General features: G+C 40.7%; 3 protein-coding genes across 3 annotated transcripts; 1 reads left to right on the top strand and 2 right to left on the bottom strand.

Moving 5' to 3' along the window:
• Positions 1-3,215, top strand: LOC132278410 (rho guanine nucleotide exchange factor 8-like). The gene is made up of 7 exons (XM_059780200.1): positions 1-274; positions 843-959; positions 1,094-1,248; positions 1,420-1,494; positions 1,609-1,875; positions 2,008-2,328; positions 2,433-3,215. Exons 1-7 carry the CDS (start codon positions 1-3, stop codon positions 2,880-2,882), a joined length of 1,659 nt encoding a protein of 552 aa, XP_059636183.1. The 3' UTR covers positions 2,883-3,215.
• Positions 3,216-3,294: 79 nt separating this feature from the next.
• Positions 3,295-6,422, bottom strand: LOC132277197 (probable protein ABIL5). Its single transcript, XM_059778975.1, has 8 exons — positions 6,024-6,422; positions 5,808-5,890; positions 4,792-4,939; positions 4,549-4,648; positions 4,390-4,417; positions 3,926-4,089; positions 3,701-3,762; positions 3,295-3,605 (listed from the first exon to the last, which is right to left on the bottom strand). Exons 1-8 carry the CDS (start codon positions 6,102-6,104, stop codon positions 3,510-3,512), a joined length of 762 nt encoding a protein of 253 aa, XP_059634958.1. The 5' UTR covers positions 6,105-6,422; the 3' UTR covers positions 3,295-3,509.
• A 642-nt stretch (positions 6,423-7,064) lies between these two features.
• On the bottom strand, positions 7,065-21,729 carry LOC132277196 (proteinaceous RNase P 1, chloroplastic/mitochondrial-like). The gene is made up of 7 exons (XM_059778974.1): positions 19,819-21,729; positions 19,643-19,732; positions 19,353-19,534; positions 19,062-19,182; positions 18,488-18,556; positions 18,177-18,306; positions 7,065-7,687 (listed from the first exon to the last, which is right to left on the bottom strand). The coding sequence occupies exons 1-7, from the start codon at positions 21,685-21,687 to the stop codon at positions 7,446-7,448; spliced, it is 2,703 nt and encodes a 900-aa protein (XP_059634957.1). The 5' UTR covers positions 21,688-21,729; the 3' UTR covers positions 7,065-7,445.
• Between the last annotated feature and the right edge of the window lie 155 nt (positions 21,730-21,884).

Here is a 21,884-nt window from a genome sequence, read left to right as displayed (position 1 = left end):
ATGGTTAGAGAGGAACACAGCATTCAGAAGTTTCGGTCTTTCCATTTGAAGAGGATGTTTGAGATTCCAGGACGACAGGCTCATAGTATGATCCTTGAGGGTGAAAATGGTGGGGATGAAAAGATGCTGTCTAGAAGTCAACCTGCAAAGGCTGCAACATTGGAGCCCCAGCAAATAGGATCTGTGTTTAGTCGGTCTACTGATAAGGCTCCAATATCGCGATTGAGCAGGGAAGGGGTAATTACAGGAAGTCCCCGGAACCGGCCACATTCAGGTATATATATATATATATGGTGGTACTTCCATTCATGCGTTTATCATATATAATTACACGTATATTTGTTTATAATCACCATCTACACCAAGAGCTTAAACCACTCTTCATAATTTGACAAATACGTGCATCAATTAGCATGGATCATTAGTTATTAGGAAGTCTGATGACGTTGATGTAGGACAATTTTATTAGATTTTATATTATTTTTTTACCTTTTTTATAATTCTTAAGGAATTTAATTTTAGGTTTTTTTTTAAAATTTCCTTCTACAATTAGTTTCTTTATATTTTTAGTTTACTTAATCAATTAGTTTGTTTTTTGCTATTAATTTCCATTATAGTTTTAGAGTTTTATTTGTTACTATGTGCAGAAAAAAATTCGACCTTTTTTTTTTCCTAAATTAAAAAAAATAATAATAATATTTCAGAATTCTTTATGAATTTATCTCTTGTTTTATGGATTTAAAACACCCTACTTTGTGGATTCAAATTGTGAACGCTTTTATAGCTTCCGCTATGTCAGATGTTCATCAGTTTTGAATTTTGATATTTGTTGTTTGGGTTAGATTTGGAATTGATGAAGGAAAGGTTTGCTAAGCTGCTGTTGGGAGAAGATATGTCAGGTGGTGGGAAGGGTGTTTCATCAGCTTTAGCTTTGTCAAATGCCATAACAAATCTTGCTGGTGAGTTTGAATTTGTCCTTAATTAACTAGAGTTGATCATTTTCGGTACTACAGTCTTTTATCATAAGAACTAAAAAATGGTAAAAGACTACAAATCATGATATTTTCTCTTGATTATTTCTGATGTAATACAGCTTCTGTTTTTGGAGAACAAAGGAAGTTGGAACCCATGTCTCCAGATAGGAAAGCTAGGTGGAAAAAAGAGATGGATTGGCTTTTATCAGTAACAGATTACATTGTCGAATTGGTCCCTTCTCAACAAAAATCTAAGGATGGAACAAATATGGAGGTCAATATTCTCTCTCTGTCTCCCTCCCTCTATGTGTTTGTACTGATCTTCTTCTTGTTTCGTATTCTAAATCTTAAAAGATGTCATAAACTATCACTGCACCATCATGTTTGATCACGATGCTACCTTATTATATACTAAACACAGTTCCACATTCTGATCTACTTATAGATAATGGTGACACAACAAAGAATGGATCTGCTCCTGAACATCCCAGCCTTGCGCAAGCTCGACGCAATGCTTATTGTAAGAATCTGCAACACCTGCTGCCTTATATGTGTGTGTATTTACTAATCAGAGATGACCATAGTTCTTTATGATCTATATCATCTATCAATCTGATAAGATGAAATTGAACAGGGCTGTCTAGATAACTTCAAAGACCAGAATGAATTCTGGTATGTCTCGAGAGATGCTGATGAGTCTGAGCAAGGCAGCCAGAGAGATGACAAATGGTGGCTACCTACTGTGAAGGTTCCCCAAGATGGGCTATCAGATATGTCGCGAAAATGGATGCAATTTCAAAAGGACTCTGTGAACCAAGTACTCAAAGCCTCCATGGCCATAAATGCTCAAATACTATCAGAAATGGAGATCCCTGAGAACTACATTGAATCCCTCCCTAAGGTATAAGCTGAAAAGAAAATTTTCAAGAGACTAGTTCTAGGAAAGTTCACTAGTTCAGTACTAAAGATTGGCTGATTTTTTACCCCTCTAATATATATATATATATATATATATATATATTTTCTTTGGTAGAATGGTAGATCGAGCCTCGGAGAATCAATCTATAAGAGTATAACAGATGAATTCTTTGATCCTGAGGATTTTCTTTCAACCATGGACATGTCAACAGAGCACAAAGTTCTCGACTTAAAGAATAGAATCGAGGCTTCTATTGTGATTTGGACAAGGAAAATGCACCAGAAAGATGGAAAGTCTTCTTGGAGTTCAGCTGTGAGAATGGAGAAGAGAGAGCTCTTTGAAGAGAGAGCAGAGACCATTTTACTCCTACTCAAACAGCGGTTCCCTGGAATTCCTCAATCATCGTTAGACATAAGTAAAATTCAATATAACATGGTAAGAACAAGTAAGAATGCAAAAACATCTTGTTTTTAACGAATAGTAGTGTTTACTCTCTCTCTTTCTTTTTAAATTTTTTGTTTTGTTTTTGAATTACACAGGATGTGGGATATTCAATCCTAGAGAGCTATTCAAGGGTACTGGAAAGCTTGGCCAACACAGTCATGTCTCGTATTGAAGATGTTCTCTATGCTGACTCTCTTGCTCTAGATCCATCACTGGCAATGTCTGAAAGGAAATCTTCAATGGCATGCTCGCCAATGGCAGTACTGGGGAGTTCCCCGAGCCTTAGCGAAGAGCCAGAGAAGCTGGGTACTGCTGCAGAGACACCAACTTCAAAGACACTATCTGATTTCATGGGTTGGAATGCGGATAAGGGAGAGACGGAAATGAAAATGAATCAATCAACAGATGACTTGGATGATTCCGTTAAGGATGAACATGAGAAGTTCATGAGCAAACTTGCTAACATTGTGACCCACAAAAAAATGTCTTACATTGAGAAGCTCGAGAACTTCGGTGGCCTAAGAAGTCCAACCGCTCGCCATTAGCAGTGGTAACGTAGAAGCAGAATGAGCAAGGAGAAAATGAAAATTTTAAAATAGAGGAAAGCTGAGAGACAGATAAACAAGCAACTTAGTGTAGGTTTTGATTTTTGAATGTAAATATTCAGACCCACTGAAGCTGAAGTGAGTCATCTATTGGGTTAGAATCACTTTTGTTGTTCTTCCTTCCTGTTCTGGATAGGGAAGTATAACTAAATATTGGGTTTGATGCATATTAGATGTCCTTTCTAGCTTAATTGATTTTTAGCTTCTGTATATTGTTCAATGTTAAACATCCATATTAGGTCTCTTTCATTTGTTTTTCAAAGATTCATTGCCTTTTAACCCTTTTGACTTCATGTACCCCCAAGAAACAATTTAACCCTCACACCAGCACCATCTGCAAGGAGTTAAGGAGTTACTAAAATGCAACAACTTAATTCACATTATATCGCAAACTTGCCTCAGCATATACACGATGTTCATAATGCTGACAATCTTTCCACTTACACAAGGCATACTGACCTTCAACTAAGCTGATTTAATAAAAAACAGGATGAGAAAGCACTATTTCAATCACCAAACCTCAGAGAAATGATCAAATGGAACCTCAAAGAGACTTCAAATTAATATTTATGTTGTTCTTTTACTCCTCCGAATTAGTGATAAGATATCACTATTCTGCACTGTTTTCCAATTCAGCAAGTGACGTTTATGCTTATGGGTACCCTGCAACAAAAAATAAAATCAAGATATTGAGAATAAGAAGTGGATACATATGCATCTACATCTACGGAGCAATACCAACAGAACAGTTAATTCACCTCAAATTGAAAAGGAATTTGAGATTTTGGATTCAAACACAGGCCATCACGAACAGGCAATACTGCATAAAAGAAGAAAGAGTATGAAGATTAGAGAAGCAATTATGGTATTCCCAACCTCCTAAGGTTGGGAACGTGACCTCAAGTTTGATGATCAAAATAAACAAATTTATAGATGTTCACAATAGACAAATTTATAGCTTCTCACAGGCAAAATTGTATTACCTGAAGATGAACTAGGCTCTTTTTCATTGGCACCTATTTTTGCCGTTAAACCTTTAGCTAGAGACGACTTGTGATTATATGTGCATAAAAAAAGTGGCACTTCCTCATGTGATTCAAATCCATGCCTTTTTATAGTTTTAGCAGCAATTGGGCTATTATATTTCCTGCAACATAGCAAGTTTATTAACACCATGATAAAAACTCAAAACTCATATATCATTATTCATACATAATATATTTGTCATTATTTTTACTCCAAAGAAGCTTAGAAGTTTGATTACACTAGGTAGTTCTTTTCCATATTGACTCAATTTAAGTTATCATTGTTCCAACGTCGTGCAGGAAATATATTACATGTATAACAAATACATTGCAATCCCAATGAAAAGATTTGCTTTCTCAGGCACAATGTACTTAAACAAGCACCCTTTGTATAAGCATTAATGAGGACGAAAAGATCTTACCTCGAAACTTCATTTTGACCTGGGATTGCTGATCAAGGAAGGAAAAAAATAAATAAAGTGGCATTCAAATATATAAATATATATACACACACATATATAATATGTAGTAAATTATTATGCAGACAATCTATTAGCAGCAAACTCGTATGTTCAAATTACGTGGAGAGATATAACGTGGGTGATATCTTGGCACATCAGACCTCCAGCATAATTTGGTTATTGCAAGCTTGTGACCATATTGTTGGCATGTCGTGAGTCTCTATTGAAAAAAAAAAAAAAAAAAAGAAAAAGAAAAAGTGATTTGATAGCACTATGATAACAACAATTAAATTATGTCACGGGCTGTGCCGAAAATAGTGATTTGATACCACTACGATAATTAATCAACAGAGAGAAACTAACTTGTTTCAAGCAGTCCATTCGAAGCTCTGTTTGTGTGGCGACATCATTCTTAGAAAGCCCGTGGTCTAGATTAGCTGAGACATTCCCGAGATGATCAACAACTGTGACCATAGCCCTGCATATGTACTCTTTTGTGTTCTCCACAACACTGCATTATATACATGAATATATATTATCAAATGAGCATTGCCATAGAAATTGAAAATGACTAAACAAAGCCACTAGAATATGATCAATTAATTTGCTCTTATAGGGTTCACATGATGTTATTTTTGCATTGTTGAATTCGGGGAAAGAAACATTTCCATTAAATAACAATAATAGTACTATTTATAATATACTAGGTTGAGTTAACAGTTTATGCTCTTTTCAAAGCTCAACTTGAATTGAGGTATTGAACTGCATTTGGATTGAGTTAAATCCAAGTTGCATCCAAAATCTAAAGGAAAGTGGAGTACTGTTGGAGGCCGTTACAACTACTGATAAGCTTTTGAAAAAATTAGTATAATTTAATCGCTAAATTTAAAATAACACCACCAGTTTGTTCACTGAATTATGGTTTCAACGAGAAAAAAGATCCAATGGCTTTGAAAGAATTGAACGAGGAGCCGTATTAGGTGAAAATCTCATATATGATTCTCTAGATTTTTCTTTTCCCTGTTTTTGTACTTTATGCAACTTGAGAATCCCAAAATAGAAATGGAGTAGGACAAACGTAATATTTAACACAACCAGCAGCCCTAGCCTAGACCTAAATTTCATTTGTTATTCGTATAGTGAAAGCTTTTCACCAATCTTCATCCGTGAGCAAAACTGTGTATTTTATATGGTACGTGTGTGATTTACAATTTTCTGTTATTGGTCGTTGTTATATGTTGTAACAATGCCTGTATATGATAAGCTTTCTAACCGTTACTGTATGAACAAAATCTTTTATACATGTGGGTGTACACAGAGAGAAGAGTAGCTTAAGCTGTTAGTAGACTGTCATGGGACATAGAGGGTGTAGTACTCACATTTTCTTCTGTTTGGCATTTAAGAAAGTTGCTTCGCAGTAATCCGCAGCATAGTGAAGCTGAGAACGCAAGTTTCTGAGTTCCTACAATCAGTCAAAATCGAAATGAACTTAACGTGCAATTAAAAAGTAATTAATAAGCAAAGAGAAGCACATTGCTCTGAGTTTGGAGAAAGGATATATATATGTGTGTGTATATATATATATGGACACTAACTTGAAGAGACTTGTCGAATCGTGTGGCCTCATCCAGTTCAGCTTCTGGGTTTTGATAGACAGATAATTTGGAGTCCTGCATTCTCTCGCTCTACAATTGAAGATGGAACTAGATGACTAGTTGCGATATTTTTGTTGTGGCATGCCTATATAATATAGGTGTATATATATAGAGAGGGGGGGTTGGTGATTGGAGTCCCGTGAGTTTCTCTCTTTGACAATCTAGTGCCCAACCTAGTAGCATCAGAGAGAGAGACACACACAACCAAACACATTAAAGAGAGATTCTCTGTCCTGTTAACAGTGTGTGGGCACATCCAACAAACTCCAGAAGAACCATTGTCAGCCCCGTGATTTTGTCCTTGTTCCTTTTCCCACTCTCTGTGTGGAAAAAAAGAAGAGATTTTTTTCACTGATAATGATATATAGTAATACAATCATTAGTTAATATGACTCAAAACTAATTTCTTTTGAATCAACCACATAACTTGATTTTCATCCTATAATCAAATAGGGAAATAAAGAAGGACCATTTGTCACATGACTATAGCGAACTTCTGATATTTCAATAACAAAATGAAACCAATTAATATATAGTCAATTAAATGATTTTGATTATTTCTTTGAGTAATATCCATCATTCGTCGCCCTACAACAAAACAAATATATCTGTACATTCATAATGTTATGCTCACTAGGTGTATATATGTACAAGATATAAGGTGTATCTAACTAAATTATGATCTTATGCTATATGGTCTACATCACTATATACCCTCCATGCAATGTAAATCAAACCTCTTCAATCTTTTTGCAGGGCTTCCCCTGTTTCTAGCAAGCAATTTGCTTGACAATAGCTATAGATCTGTATATATCTTATGATGATTATCATAAATCTACGGACGATGTCTGAAAGAAAATGTACACGTATTACAAAACATGAATGCGTGCCAGCATTGTTTAGAAAAATAAATTTTACTGGAGCATGTAACGTCTTTGGCACAGGCATGTAAAGAATAATTGCATCTCAGAAATCTGACAATACATTCAAAAATCTTGGCAAAATTTATTATTTAAGTAAATGATAAGTTAAGGTAACATCAAACAAAAATATACAAAGACACAGTACAAGAATACTATTACTTGAGGAGTAGTTACGACAGTCCATTCCCTCCCCTCCAAGAGAGATTTTTCTCTACCTTTCAAAAATTAGATGGAAAAAGAGTTGATCTTTGACTGTTAATCCTGAGTGCACCAAACACCAACAGGGGAAGTTCATTCTTCTGCATTTGAAGGCCTCAGGGATTTCCAGCCAGACAATTTGCTGAATGGGCTTCATAACCAAGCAAGGAGAAATCAGTTCAGAATTCATCGTTCCACTGCAAGTCTTATTTGAGGTCCCGAAATATCACAGCTGTTCACATTATATTTGAAAATCAATTACACAGCTACCGTGCTCCTCTGCAGCCTCAATTTCTGATACGATTGTTGAATGATTTGAGAAGATGGATGTCGACAGAATATTTCTGAGATTCCTATAAATTTCCTGAGGCGGATGTTTAGTATTTTTGTGGTTGCCAATATTATGTGGTGGTAGTATATCCTGAGTTCTCGTTTCAGCGTCTGAGTTTGCATGTCCTTTCTCATGGTGAGGAAATTGCGATCCTACTTGTCACAAATGAATACAGATTACCAATATTTCTAATTAATATAGCTTTAAGAGAGAAAAAACAATAAATTAATATGGATGTCATAATTCATAGACATGTAATCAATCAAGCACCATGGTCTGACTATGTGATGTGCATAATGCATAGACGTGAAAACAGAAACCTGCCCAACACTTCCCAAGAAAACAATTGAGCAAATGGTATTTAAGTTGCGATGTAATATCACACATTATGCACAAATAAGCAAGCAGCATTGTGTGGTAATAAATCATGTTCTAGCAAGAACTATAGTATCAGAAATTTTACATCCGGAACATCAATCGTGAGTCAAACCCGCCAAGCACACAAAACCAAACAGAGAAAACAGGAAACTTTTGGAGGAACAATAATTTTGGGATGGAAGCCTCTATATTGTCCATGATTGGTGATAGGGAAAAATAAACCTAACCTATCTTGACCTAACGATAGAGGCAACTAAGTGTTGACCAGCCGCCACATCTCTTCTACTTTCGAAAGATAATATTTCGTTATCAAGGATAACGATTTCCATTGGATAAGTTCCATGGGATAATGACAAATCTTATCTAAGATTTCCATGGGATAAGGATTATTTTTTTTTTGATAAGTAAAATATATTGAAAAACGTTCAAAAGGGGAACGCGTCCCAAGCTATACAAAAACATAATGGAACCTATGAGCTCAAAGAGCCCATGAAGTCAACAATATCCTCAAGAGAAGAGTAGTCTCTCCTCTGACCTCAACAAAAAAGAGTACAAATAATAAAAAAAATTTAGCACTCCAATGGAGGACTCATTCCCATCAAAAGATCTACCATTCCTCTCTTTCCAAAGGCTCCACCAAATGCAAAAAGGGGTCACCCTCCAGAAAACTCTCGCCTGAGCCCCCACCCATTGGCTCCTCCAAACATCCAACAACTCCTGAGAGGTCCGAGGCATGATCCAATGAATACCAAACAAACCAAAGAGCAAACTCCAACAATCATGAGTCACAGGACAATGCAACAAAAGATGATCCACTGACTCCCCATTAGCTTTACAAAGACAACACCGATTAACAATGATATGTCTTCGCTTCCTCAAGTTGTCCAAAGTCAAAATCTTACTCCAGGCTGCAGTCCACACAAAAAAAGCCACCCTAAGAGGCGCCTTAGACAACCATACCGTCTTCTAAGGGAATGAGGTACCATGAAAACCAGAGTGGCACACAAAAAAGGATCGAACCTGGAACATCCCCTGAGGAGAAAGCACCCAAATCAAAGAGTCAGCACCAGTACCCTTTACCTCCTGTCTGTAGAGAAGAGCCAAAAACCCAGTGACATCATCCAGCTCCTAATCCTGAAAAGCTCGCCGGAAGCGCACATCCCAAGCCAACCTTCCGCTATCAAGGCAATAGCAATCAGCAACCATAGCATGTTTATCAACAGCGATCTTGAAGAGCCTGGGGAACAAAAGAGCCAATGGTCTATCCTCACACCATGAATCCTCCCAAAATCGGACATTCCTTCCATCCCGAACTTTGAATCTAATATATTTGGAAAAGACATCCTAACCCTTTCCAATGGCCCTCCACACCCCCAATCCACTAGCAAACCTGACTGGTCTAACTGACCACCCTCCTTTCTCTTCCCCAAAGCGACACGAAATAACCCTTCTCCATAGTCTGTGTCTTTCACTGCCAAATCTCCAAAGCCACTTACCAAGAAGAGCACTATTAAAAGGGGCCAATCTCCTAATTCCAAGCCCTCCCAACCGAAAAGGCCTGCAAACCTGCTCCCATTTGACAAGATGATACTTGAACTCCTCTCCGCGACCCCCCCACAGGAAGTTCCGTTGGAGCCTCTCAATTTTTCCAACAATAGAGACTGGAATCTGAAAAAGCGATAGATAGTACGTTGGGAGGCTTGACAGAGTACTCTTCACTAACGTAACTTTACCACCCTTTGACAGATATTGCTTTTTCCAACCCGCTAATCTTCTCTCAACTCGCTCAATCACCGGGTTCCAACTTCCCACCCTCCTGGCCGAGTCCCCTAGCGGCAAACCCAAATAAGAGATAGGAAAGCGTTGCGTCCCACACCCTAAAACAACAGCTAGAGTGTCCACCTCCTGAACCTCCCTGACAGGAACAATCACGCTCTTCCCTACATTAACTTTCAAGCCAGAAATAGCCTGAAAGCAAACCAAATCACATCTCAGACACCTTAACTGTGACACCTCTGCCTCACAAAAAACGACGGTGTCATCCGCAAAAAGTAAATAAGATATCTCCAACTGCTGAGCTGAGCCAGGGCCAATCTTGAAACCCCTGATAAAACCCAACTCTACCGCCCTTCTTATCAACCTACTAAGAGCCTCCATAACAATGATAAAAAGGAAAGGGGAAAGAGGGTCCCCCTGCCTCAACCCACGAGAATTGCCGAAGAAACCCGAAGGAGACCCATTCACCAACACCGAAAACCTGACAGTGGAAACGCATGAAATAATCCATTTCCTCCATTTCTCACCAAAGCCCATCCTCTCCAACAAATAGAACAAAAAATTCCAGCAGACATGATCATAGGCTTTCTCGATATCTAGCTTACAAAGAACACCAGGAGCCCCACTACAAAGTCTAGCATCCACACATTCGCTAGCAATAAGGACAGAATCCAGGATCTGTCTACCCCCAATGAAAGCATTCTGAGACTCAGAAATAACTCCATCCAGGACCTCCCTCAATCTAAAGGCAAGGACTTTTGCATTGAGTTTGTAAATGCACCCAATCAGACTAATAGGTTTAAAATCCTTGATATTAGAAGCGTCACCCTTCTTAGGAATAAGAGCAATAAAAGATGCGTTAAACGATTTCTCAAACCACCCCGTGGAATGGAACTTATGAAAAGTGCCCATAATCTCATACCGAACCACCTCCCAGCTCTCTAACAAAAATCTCATCGTGAAACCATCAGGGCCTGGAGACTTATCACCATTGTAACTCTTTTAAGCCTTCAGCACCTTCTCCTCCGAAAAGGGACTTTCCAACCCATCCCTTTCCAAAGTAGAAATGGAATCAAAGTGAAGACCATCAAGACGTGGCCTCCAATGAAGAGGCTCATAATACAGCCGTTGGTAGAAAGAGACAATACCTCTTCGCACCTCCTCCTCCGAAGTCAAGACCGAACCATCCACACACATCCGCCCAATATGATTACTCTTCCTATGAGCATTAGCAGTTCTATGAAAAAACTTTGTATTCCGGTCTCCCTCTTTAAGCCACAATGCCCGAGATTTCTGGCGCCACGAGATTTCCTCCAAAAGAGCAAGCTCCACACATTCTGCCTGACAAGCTGCTCTCATACTACGTTGAGAATCAGAAATGACACCCTCCCCTTCCAATCTATCAATCTTAGCAATATCAGTCAAAACCCTATTCTTCCTCCACACCAAGCTCTCAAACACCTCCTTATTCCACCTTTTAAGATTATTTTTCAGGAGTTGAAGCTTTCCTGCAAGAATATGGCTCGAGGTACCCACCACCAGGTTCTCCTCCCACCAAAAGTGCAAACATTCCTGGAAATTATCCACACGAAGCCACATGTTCTCGAATCTGAAAGGAGTGCTGGGAGATCTCAAGCCTCCACAGTCCAAAACTAAGGGAATATGATCCGATGTCACCCTAGCCAAACTGGCTTGAACAATGTACGGGAACTTCTCCTCCCATTCACTGGAAAAAAAATAAATCTGTCAAGGCGAGAGAAAGTTGGAGCTTCCCTTCCACTGGACCAAGTGAAGGAAGCTCCCTTAAGAGGGAGATCAATAAGCTGGTGTCCATCAATAAAGTCAGAAAAGTGCATCATAGCCTGAGTCCACGGACCATCAGTAGATCTCTCCGCCGGGGATCTAACCACATTAAAGTCTCCTGCTACACGCTAAGGAAGAGACCACCTCCCTTTCACCCCGCTCAACTCCTCCTACAAACCATCCCTCACACCATCGTCAACCGGCCCATACACCCCAGAAAAACCCTAAGAGAATCCATCCTCCTCCATCACAAAGGCACATGACAAAGAAAATCTCCCTCTGCAAACATCCACCTTTGCCAACCATCTCCTATCCCACATGATAAAGACACCTCCTGAGGTCCTGACAGCATCTAGCACCTCCCACTCGACAAACCGGTTGCCCCACAAGCTTTTCACCACATGATCAGACATAAAATCAACCTTTGTTTCTTGGAAACACACCAAGTGCACCCCCCATTTCCTCACCGCCATCTGCACCACCCTTCGCTTGCTCGGATCATTTAGACCACGGACATCCTATGATAAAATTCGAAGCTTCATAAGGAAGCAATCACCCCCTTTCCCCTCTTTCCTCTCCCTCCTCCCTTAGCATTACCTCTCCCTCCTCCCTTAGCATTACCTCTCCCCTTCACCCCCCCAATCACCCTATCATAATTCACCTCACAACACAGATTCCTTAACTCCCTTTCTCCTTTCCCCGGAGTTAGGTTCTTCTTCTTCCAACTCCTTCGTCTGGAAAATTGAATCATCTCCCTTTCTCTCCCCTCTGCCTTGGCCTGATGGATTGCTAAGGCCTGATCACGATTACCCTTGCAGGAGACTCCCAGCAGATCACTAGTAACCCCAATATTAGCCTTAACCCATTCCATTCCAGTGTCCTCACCTTCCTGCCGATGAACCCTGTTGTCCACCTCCTCTGGATGAACAACAGCCAAAGGGTCAACCACCCCCAAAATTACCAAGCCCCTTCTCCTCCCACAAAATCATACCAAAAGAGCTGCCCTGTTTCAACCTGCTCCCATCTGTCACATCTCCCTTGGCCTCCATTGCCTCCTCAACAGGTGACAGCCAGTCCTTTCCATAATCCAACACACCATTCTGGGTGAACGGGACCGGGTTACAATCAACAGTTTGATCATCATGCGAAAATCTGTGTTTCTGTAACTCCTTAACTAACAGAGAAGCTGATTCCTCATTGAGAGAAATTCTGATATCTTTACCCATATAAACAGTCACCACTTTAGGCACAGGACCCTTCAGACAAGCCACTGGGTCTCCTTTTAAGAAAGAACATAACCCTTTCGATCCACCCAAAAGAGACTTAATCGACCTGCCCATCTCCTCCCCTAAAGAATCATACTGAGAGGCTGAAGAAAACTCCGAACAAGTCTCAGCAATCCCGACACAAAATCGATCAAAATCCCTGTCACCAGACAAGTAAACCGTCCCATCCCTTTCTGACGACCCAACAATCCCAAACTCCGAGCCAACCGTAGAACTCAACCCTTCCACCGAATCAACCTCAGGAACAGGCGCCAACCTATGCTGTCTCCCATCAAAAATCTCCCCCCCCCCCACCCCTTCCTACTCAACAGCTCATAAGAAGGAGTAGAAGCAGAAATAGGAACAGATGAAGAATTCCGATCTTGAAAAGGAACTGACATACCTCGACATGGATGGGGATCCCTACGCGTAACCCACTTATGTTTGTCATTTCTAGTCCACTTCTTACCAGGTTGCTTTAAAAGGCTTCGAGAGGGACCATCCTTCTTCATGGAGGCACAATCGCCTTTCTCGTCATCACCTAAAAACCCCGACTGAAGAAGCTCAAATCTGTTACCCGAAAGCCGATTCTGACAACACGACCCATGCCGGAAAGTCTTCGGACAAGCCCCAGCCCCTTTCGTCATTTTTGAGCTTACCTTCACCCATTTCGCCTTCTCCTTCGTCGACCAAAAACATGAGGTCGAATCTCTCTGTGACAAGGCTTTGAACCACTTCTACAGATGGGTTAGGCTGCCCACCTTGAAGAGAGATTGAGAGTTGATTATTCGGGCCCCATTTAACCATCCTAGCCTTAACCAAGCTTGACTTCACCTGAGATGGTCCAGAAGAAAAGAGAGGCCCAGAACGCTTAGATCGTCCATCCCGCTTAATGGACTTAGTAAAAAGCCCCGTCCCAGAGGATGGCCCAGGCCCACCCCGTTCAAAAGGGTCCTTCCTAGTCACTTTCGACCCCGCAGCATGAGCCCCACGCAAGCTAGGCCCAACACTATCCGGCCCAACAAAACCTGAATTCAAAAAACCTTGAGAAGCATGTGACTCGGCACGAGGAAGGGCAGCTGTCATCCGCTTATAACGGGCATCATTTTTCCTCCAACCACGTGTCCCAAACGTAACCTTCCTACTACCACTCGCCTTGAGCGCGTGGCGATTCATTCGTCCCTGACCTTGAGCCCGACTGTTCAACACCTCTACCTTTTGGAAACCTGGTTTAGGACCAACCCCACCTCCATCCCTGAGAGACGAACGAGGGACGCTAGCGGACGCCGCCGGTGAACTCGAATCAGCTTTTCCAAAACGTGTTTCAGTCAGCGGAACCATGGTCGGATCAATTTCTTCAGATAACGAAATTCTGAATGCCCACCGTCCATCCTTCACAACGATACTCGCCGGAATCACACCGCCGCTAGCCACAGTGAGCACAATTCTTTCTGTGTCACTCATCTCAAAGGCCTCCACATCCCGAAATCCGCCACACGCATCGCTAATGGCAACGAAGAGCTTCTGACACCAAAGATGCAACGGCAGACCATACAAAATGACTCGCCGGAAGTTGTGCCTCAATCTCAATCCAGAGCACCTGACCCTATAGTACCAAGGATCGATAAGAAGTTGAGCCTCACCCCAAGTTTTCTTGCCCCAGTCCAGAACCTTAAAAGCCTCCAACACCGACGGGAATCTAAACAGCAAAAGCCCGTTCGGTAGAGAGTTAACCCTAACTCCTCCCGAAATCAGCCAAGTCTTCGTAGCCCAATCTTCAATATTTTCCAAAGACCCCACTTCTCTGTCAAATCTCCCAACAAGACAAGCCTTGAGAACACGTTCAAAAAGAAGAAGTACTGAGAGAATCCACCTTAAAAACATGATCCTTTGAGGAAGGAATCCGTTCCACCTCCCCTTTCAGATCCAGGCGAGGAAGACGACTTGGGAATAAGGTACGACGAAAAAACTATTATTAAATTCCTACCTTTTTTTTGGACCTCCGGTGACTAACTTGATCGTCGGAGAGCTCTTAGCAGGCACCACACCGGTTCCGTCAAGATTCATCGATCTTCTACTCCCTTCTTTGCAGGAAAACGGTGTCGTATCGGACCGCGTGAATTTCACCCTCAACAGTTGGCGCCGTCTGTGGGAACGATGATTCCCTTAAATCAATTACTCGGTTGGGTATATGCACTTGCAGTCCGGTATGGTAACTAGAACAGAAATATCGTTGCAGGGATCCAGTCAAAGAGAAAGGTCGGGTGAGCACCCAGACGTCCCGAATGACCAGGAACGGCTTGCAGCGTTAGAACTACAGGTCCAAACTCTGCATTAGAGTATGGACCGGTTGATCCAACAAAATGCAGAGATCCTGCGACATCTTATCCCAGCGGGACCACCACCTCAACAAGAATTGTCTGACCCATGTCTTCCCAATCTGAATGATGGGGAACAACACGAGGAGGACCGAGAAAACAATCCTTCTCACAAGTTCGAGGCAGAACAAAGCCAAGTCGGAAACTGACACAAAGAACCTCCTTCCCCGCCTCCGCGGAATCCCCAGTCTCAAACAGGCACAACCTTTTGTGTTAAGGAAAAGATAGAGAAAGTTACCTATTTCGACCTACAGATCGAGGATCTCAAGGCGAAAATGGAAGATGTAATGCAGGCTATGAAAGGGAAAGGTCCTGCCGCCATAGATGACCTGGTGCAGAGGACCAACCTGCCATTCAGCCCCGCCGTTATGAAATGCCCCCTGCTTAGCAAGTTCAGGATGCCCTCGTTCAAAAGCTTTGATGGGACCAAAGATCCCCTCGATCACCTGGAGACCTTTCAAGCTCTCATGCATTTGCACGTCGTGCCAGATGTAATCATGTGCCGAGCTTTTCCCACTACACTTAAGGGATCGGCAAGAGTTTGGTTCAACAAGCTGAAGCCAGGAACCATCAACACCTTCAAAGAACTGAATAAGCAATTTGTGAGCCACTTCATTACAGGTCAGAGGCATAGGAGGCCGGCCATCTACCTGCTTACCATGAAGCAACAGAAGGGCGAGTCGATCCGGGAATACATCACCCGATTCAACATAGATATGTTGCAAGCAGAAGAGGTGTACGACAAGGTGGCTTTGACCGCTTTCATAGGAGGACTCTAAACCTCCAGACTCTTGTTCAACTTATCCAAAGAACCTCCCACCAGCATGGCAGAATTGTTGATCAGAGTGTAGAAACACATGAACGCTGAAGATGCCATGAATGCACGGAAGAGAAAGGTAGGAGAGGACAAGAAGATGTCAGCCCCTCTCACCAGGGATGAAAAAGATACCAGCTATAAGAGATCATTCTTTAGCCAAAGCGATATGACATATAGTGAGGAGGACTCAGAGGAACCAAGGGCCAACAACACATTATTCCCTCATTAAAGGGACAAGAAACCGATTACTTATTCTACACAGAAGGGTGAGATAATTAAAGCTTCCTTCATTTACTAGAGAGACGAGACGACTACCTCTCGTATTAAATGGGTCACCCTCCTTCTGACTACACCTTTTTCCCTCATAAAGGAACGAAGGGTCAACTTCATCTTCTTCCCTCAGTAAAGAGACGGAGGGTTCACTACTCCCTTATTAAAGGGTGAGCTCACAACGCTCGAGCAAATCTACTTCCTTTATTAAAAGGGGCAAGAAAATAATCATCAAGCATGCTTAACTCAATAGGACTTGGCATTCCCGACGTTTGACAAAAATCTAATTCCCTTACTAAAGGGACGAGCTGAGTGAAGCTCGTAAAACCTAATTCCCTTACTAAAGGGACGAGCTGAGGGAAGCTCGTAAAATTTAATTCTCTTACTAAAGGGACGAGCTGAGTGAAGCTCGTTCACTTATTATAGGAGTGATGATCTAAGTAAAGCTCGTAAAATTTATTCCCTTGCCAAAGGGATGGGCTGACTGAAACCTATGAAGTTTACAACTAGTTTATTGGATTTTCAAAAGAAAAATCCAGTTTTACATCACTAAGAGTCATTGACCATAGGTTTGAATCCACGCCCTTCCAAAACAGAATCTTGATTTGGTATCTGTGTTAATTTCACCATTGGGAAGAATACCCAAGGGAACATTACCCAAGGGCAGAGTACCCACGGGAACATTACCCAAGGAAAGATTACCCGAGAGAAGATTACCCAAGTGAAGATTACCCAAGGGAACATTATCCAATGGCAGAGTACCAACATTACCCATGGGCAGAATATCCACGGGAACATTACCCAGGGGCAGAGTACCCAAGGGAAGATTACCCACGGGAACATTAGCCAAGGGAAGATTACCTAAGGGAAGAGTACCCAAGGAAAGATTATCCAAGGGAATATTACCCAATGGCAGCGTACCAACATTACCCAGGGGCAGAGTATCCACGGGAACATTACCCAGGGGCAGAGTACCCAAGGGAAGATTACACATGGGAACATCACCCAAGGGAAGAGTACCTAAGGGTTAAAAAAAAAAAAAAAAAATCTACTATTCAATGAACAGTACCCGCAGGCAAAAAAAAATCTATTGTTCAATGAACAGTCCCCGGGGGCACTGTTCCCTCGGGGGCAAAAAAAAAACAAAAAATTAAAAAAATTCTACTGTTCAATGAACAGTACCGCGCGGGCACTGTTCCGTTTACATTCCCAAAGCTAGACGAGCAAGCTTGGGAATGGAGGGCAACTGATAGGGAAATATAAACCTAACCTATCTTGACTTAACGATAGAGGCAACTAAGTGTTGACCAGCCGCCAGATCTCTTCTACTTTCGAAAGATAATATTTCGTTATCAAGGATAACGATTTCCATTGGATAAGTTCCATGGGATAATGACAAATCTTATCAAGGATAAGATTTCCATGGGATAAGTTCCATATGATAAGGATTATGATATTCCCTTATCAAGAATAAGGGAAGTGAGGATAAATAGGAAGACGACTCGAGAATAAGGTACGACGAAAAAACTATTATTAAATTCCTGCCTTTCTTTTGGACCACCGGTGACTAACTTGATCGTCGGAGAGCTCTTGGCAGACACCACATCAGTGCCATCAAGATTCATCGATCTTCTACTCTCTTCTTTGCAGGAAAACGGTATCGTATCGGACCGCGTGGATTTCATCCTCAACAATTGGCAAATACATATATGTATAAAATACTGATATGGACGCATGCCACATTTCTTGGCAAGTATGGACCAACAGAGAGTTCTGGCATGTTAAATATACTAATGATTTTAACAAGTACAACCTGGTTACTTGATCCAGGAATATTAAACTTGGAAGAAACAAGCAAAATGGAAGTGGGCCTGTTGAAATGGAAGAGAAGGTTCCATGTAACCAACTGTAATGTTAAGGATAAGAAATCTGTTTAATTGAAGTTGATAATTACCTTCATGTATGGTAGTGGAAGCTTGCATTGCCATGTGTGAGCTAGCACGTGTAACACATAACCATGTTCTTTCCCCTTCAGAGTCATGTTCAAATACAATTGGAATATGCCAGTGACCTTTCTCCGATTCCTGCTAGGGTTAGCAGATTAGGTCATACTACAAGTACATTTCTCTTTTGTCAGATTTAAAGGGTATATATATATATGTGCTCCTAGCCTCCTACATTTGAGCTCAGTTTAGTATATGCCCATATCTTCCTGTTATTTGTTTACACAAAGAACAAAGCAAGCCAGGAATAAAGAATATTGACCTGAATTACAACAGAGCAAGGAGGAGGCATGTGAAACACTGGGCCGGTATCTGAGAAACTGAAATGCACCTTCCATTAAGAAAAGAAAGATATCTTATTATGGAACTGCACGAGTAAAGCATTCAAGAATACAAAATATTATGGTGACAAGAACATTCAGAAAAATTCCAAATTTTTTTTTTTAATTTTTATTTTCAGATAAATGTGTTCTGAAGAGTTTTCAGTCAAAAATATAAGGATCAGTTTCAATGACTGACTAAAGAAAATCAACTGGTAAAATGGCTAGTGGTACTTCATTTTGTTTTAGTTGTCCCTCTGGTTATAGTTTGTGCTAATGCATATGACCCATCGAGAAAAAGGGGGTGTGCGTTTTATAGCACATGGTCTTGACAAATCAAAATGCTCAGAAGATAATATTGGAGCTAATTAGTTATTCAATATCTTTTCACTGGCAATCTCAATCAGTTTGAATCAACTCCTAGATATTAGAAACCAAAATATATGGTACTGCCAAGCCTATAATATAAACTACATAGCTTATTATAAATTTCTAGCACTAAAATATATTACTTACTTGATGCCTTTCTTTCCATTTGGGGAAGAAATCATTCCCTAGAAGTTGGAATAAATGATCTCTCATCTCGTCATTGGTCACAATTAGGCACTTGAACTTTATAGCTGCATACAACCAGTACCTGAAGGCACAGGTTATTACCCATGGCAATTCAAATGCAGATGAATCACAAAAAGTAAAATCAATTATGTGAATTGAGCCATTGAAATAAAAACTAATTAGCATGGACCAACAAACATAAATTTTGGGAGGAAAAGAAGTTACTGCACAGATACATAAAATGTATCTAACCAATCATCATTTGATCCAGTGGGCGTAGCATAAATTGCATCAGCATTTCTCCACTTCTCAATTAGTGCCTTATTTACTGGTTCATCCATCTTGTCGCCAGTAATACGTCTGTTATGCAAAATAATGAGCGGCCACTTTTTTGAAGGAAGCATCTGCCGTATTCCATTCACAACGGCATTGACCTACAGAGTCCTCCATTCATATAAGGAAAAAAATATAATAATAAGACTGATGGAACGAGTATTCAAATTTCTGCACATTACGTCCATATAACCCATTAAGTAACTTGCCTTAGAGGGTTTGAATTTCCTTTGGCTGTAAAGGCCAACATTTGCTGCATCTACAACTGCTTCAAATGGTCCATAATAGTCCAGCCATTTCTGCAAAGAACAAACTTATCTTTTTCACTTCACCAGACCGGCATATGGAAGTGCAAAAATGAGATCTATTAAGGGACGTATCATACTTGAAATTTCTGAAAGTTTGAATTTTTCTCTCTCTGTAGGGCTATCGATGCAACTGACTTGGCAAAATTTTCAGTTTCTGTAGGATCAAGGTCAATAATGGCTAATTTTTCACCACAGCATTTACATAGGCCATTAGCTCCAACAGATGTGCGTGAAACCGTCCATTTTCCTTTACCGAGCCAACCCTGCCCATGCCAGCCTCCACCTCCGTTTGCAATTGCTTCCCTTATTAATCTTTGATCCCAATTTCTTTTCCCCACTCTTGAAGCTTTCTTGCTCTTAAACCATTTCTCAATCAAATCTGCAGTAGAAGGTGACACTTTCCTTACATTTGTTCTAAGTTTATGCAGCAAGTAATAAACCTTGTCACTCCTACCAGCTTCTGTACTCACTCTTAAGAGTAAATCCAGTTCAGGTTCCTCTGGATAGACACCATACTCCAGCATGTGCTCTTCAACAGAGAACGCCTTCTCAACATCACCTCTATTGCAGAAAACAGAAAGAGCAGGACCATAAGACCGCAATCTAGGGTTTATCCCCAATGCCTTCATTTGCTTTACCATATCAAATGCCATGTGACCATCACCCATCGACATTGCCATTCTAGCCACAGATGTCAATGTTGCTTCATTCAATGGGATTTCTTCCGAAAGCATCGTCTCATAGATTTCAAAACCGCTCTGCAGTGCAAATCTCTTGACATTTACACTTACTTGAATTCCATTATCTTCTTGGTCACCACTCCCATCTTTTATATTTGAGGAATCATCATCACCCTTTGCATCTAAAGCTCGAGGGCTCTGCTTCATAGAATCATTAGAGATTTGGCTTAAGTCGTGCTTCTCATCAAAATCATTATCCAAGTCATCTTTTGCCAATTTCATTGGAAAACTATTAGTATTCACTTCTGCTGTATCAGAATGTCCACGAAATTCTACCAATCGCCCATTGCTTGAAACTCGAACATTCGATTTGCTTGTAACAGAATTCCTCTCACCCATTTCCTTTAATTCACCCAAACCTTTGGGAATCACATCAGAAAACTCGATAGAGGAGCCCGCCATACTCAAACTCCGACTACCATTCCCACTTTTTGCAGGCTGAACAACACCAGTAGCCGCAGAAGAACAAAGATATAAAAGCACAGTATAATGGTACTGCCCCATCTTTATGCTTTCTCTCCTAGCCGAATCATACAGTTTAATTGCACCCATCACATCCCCTTTTTTAGAACACATATCCAACCCAACCCTCAACATATCTCCTGGTGAATCAACTTTACTTTTCTTAGACCCTTTTGCTGTTTTCCCATCTCCCAACCGATTATCATCACTTTTTTTAATTTTTTTCTCTATTTTCTTTCTATCTATTAAATTACCCACCGGCTTTAACATTTTTCTGACTAAATTTGCATCTTTTGACCCCATCGAAGAAGACCCAGAAGAATTTGCCCTACTTCTATTTCTAGAACTTAATCTTTGCTTTGCTTGTCCACCTTTCTTGACCCTCTGTTCTTTAATATCCTTCACTATTGAACCGACATTGTTTTTCACAGATTTTTTGTCCAACCTTCTATATTTAGTCCGAAAAGGAGAAAACCCAGAAAAACATTCTTCAGTAATTTTGTGGTTCATGGTGTTCTTCGATAGTTCTTCGTCTGTGCTAGACAACTTGGTGTCTATGTGACTGACATGTGCTCTAACTACAAGTGGTGAAAGAATTGGCTGAAGTGTGTGTTTGGTTGGTGAGAAACTGAGAAAATGAGATGAGAATTGGAATTTAAAGGTATTAAGAGTTGATAGGCACTTACAGAGAGTGATTGGGAAGAGCTGTTTCTGCTGCAAAGGGTTGAAGGTAAAGGAGGCCATGTGTGGCCGTTAGAAGAGCTCTCTATCATGTCTGAAATGGGTTTTAATATAGATAGAAATTAGACATAAAACAAGACTGGTGCGCAACTGATAACTTCAATTTACATTTTTACCCCTGTATCTATTAGTTTGGCCGTTTATCGCTTTAATCTTTGATAATAAAGTACTAAGGAATATTAAGAATTCATCCAAGACAA

Source organism: Cornus florida, unplaced genomic scaffold, assembly GCF_030987335.1.
Source record: "Cornus florida cultivar Cherokee Brave unplaced genomic scaffold, ASM3098733v1 CherokeeBrave_3.0.0_Hap2_Chr10, whole genome shotgun sequence".
Taxonomy (NCBI): domain Eukaryota; kingdom Viridiplantae; phylum Streptophyta; class Magnoliopsida; order Cornales; family Cornaceae; genus Cornus; species Cornus florida.
The sequence above is the reverse complement of the archived record's forward strand: the minus strand, read 5'-3'. Positions and strand labels throughout refer to the sequence as shown.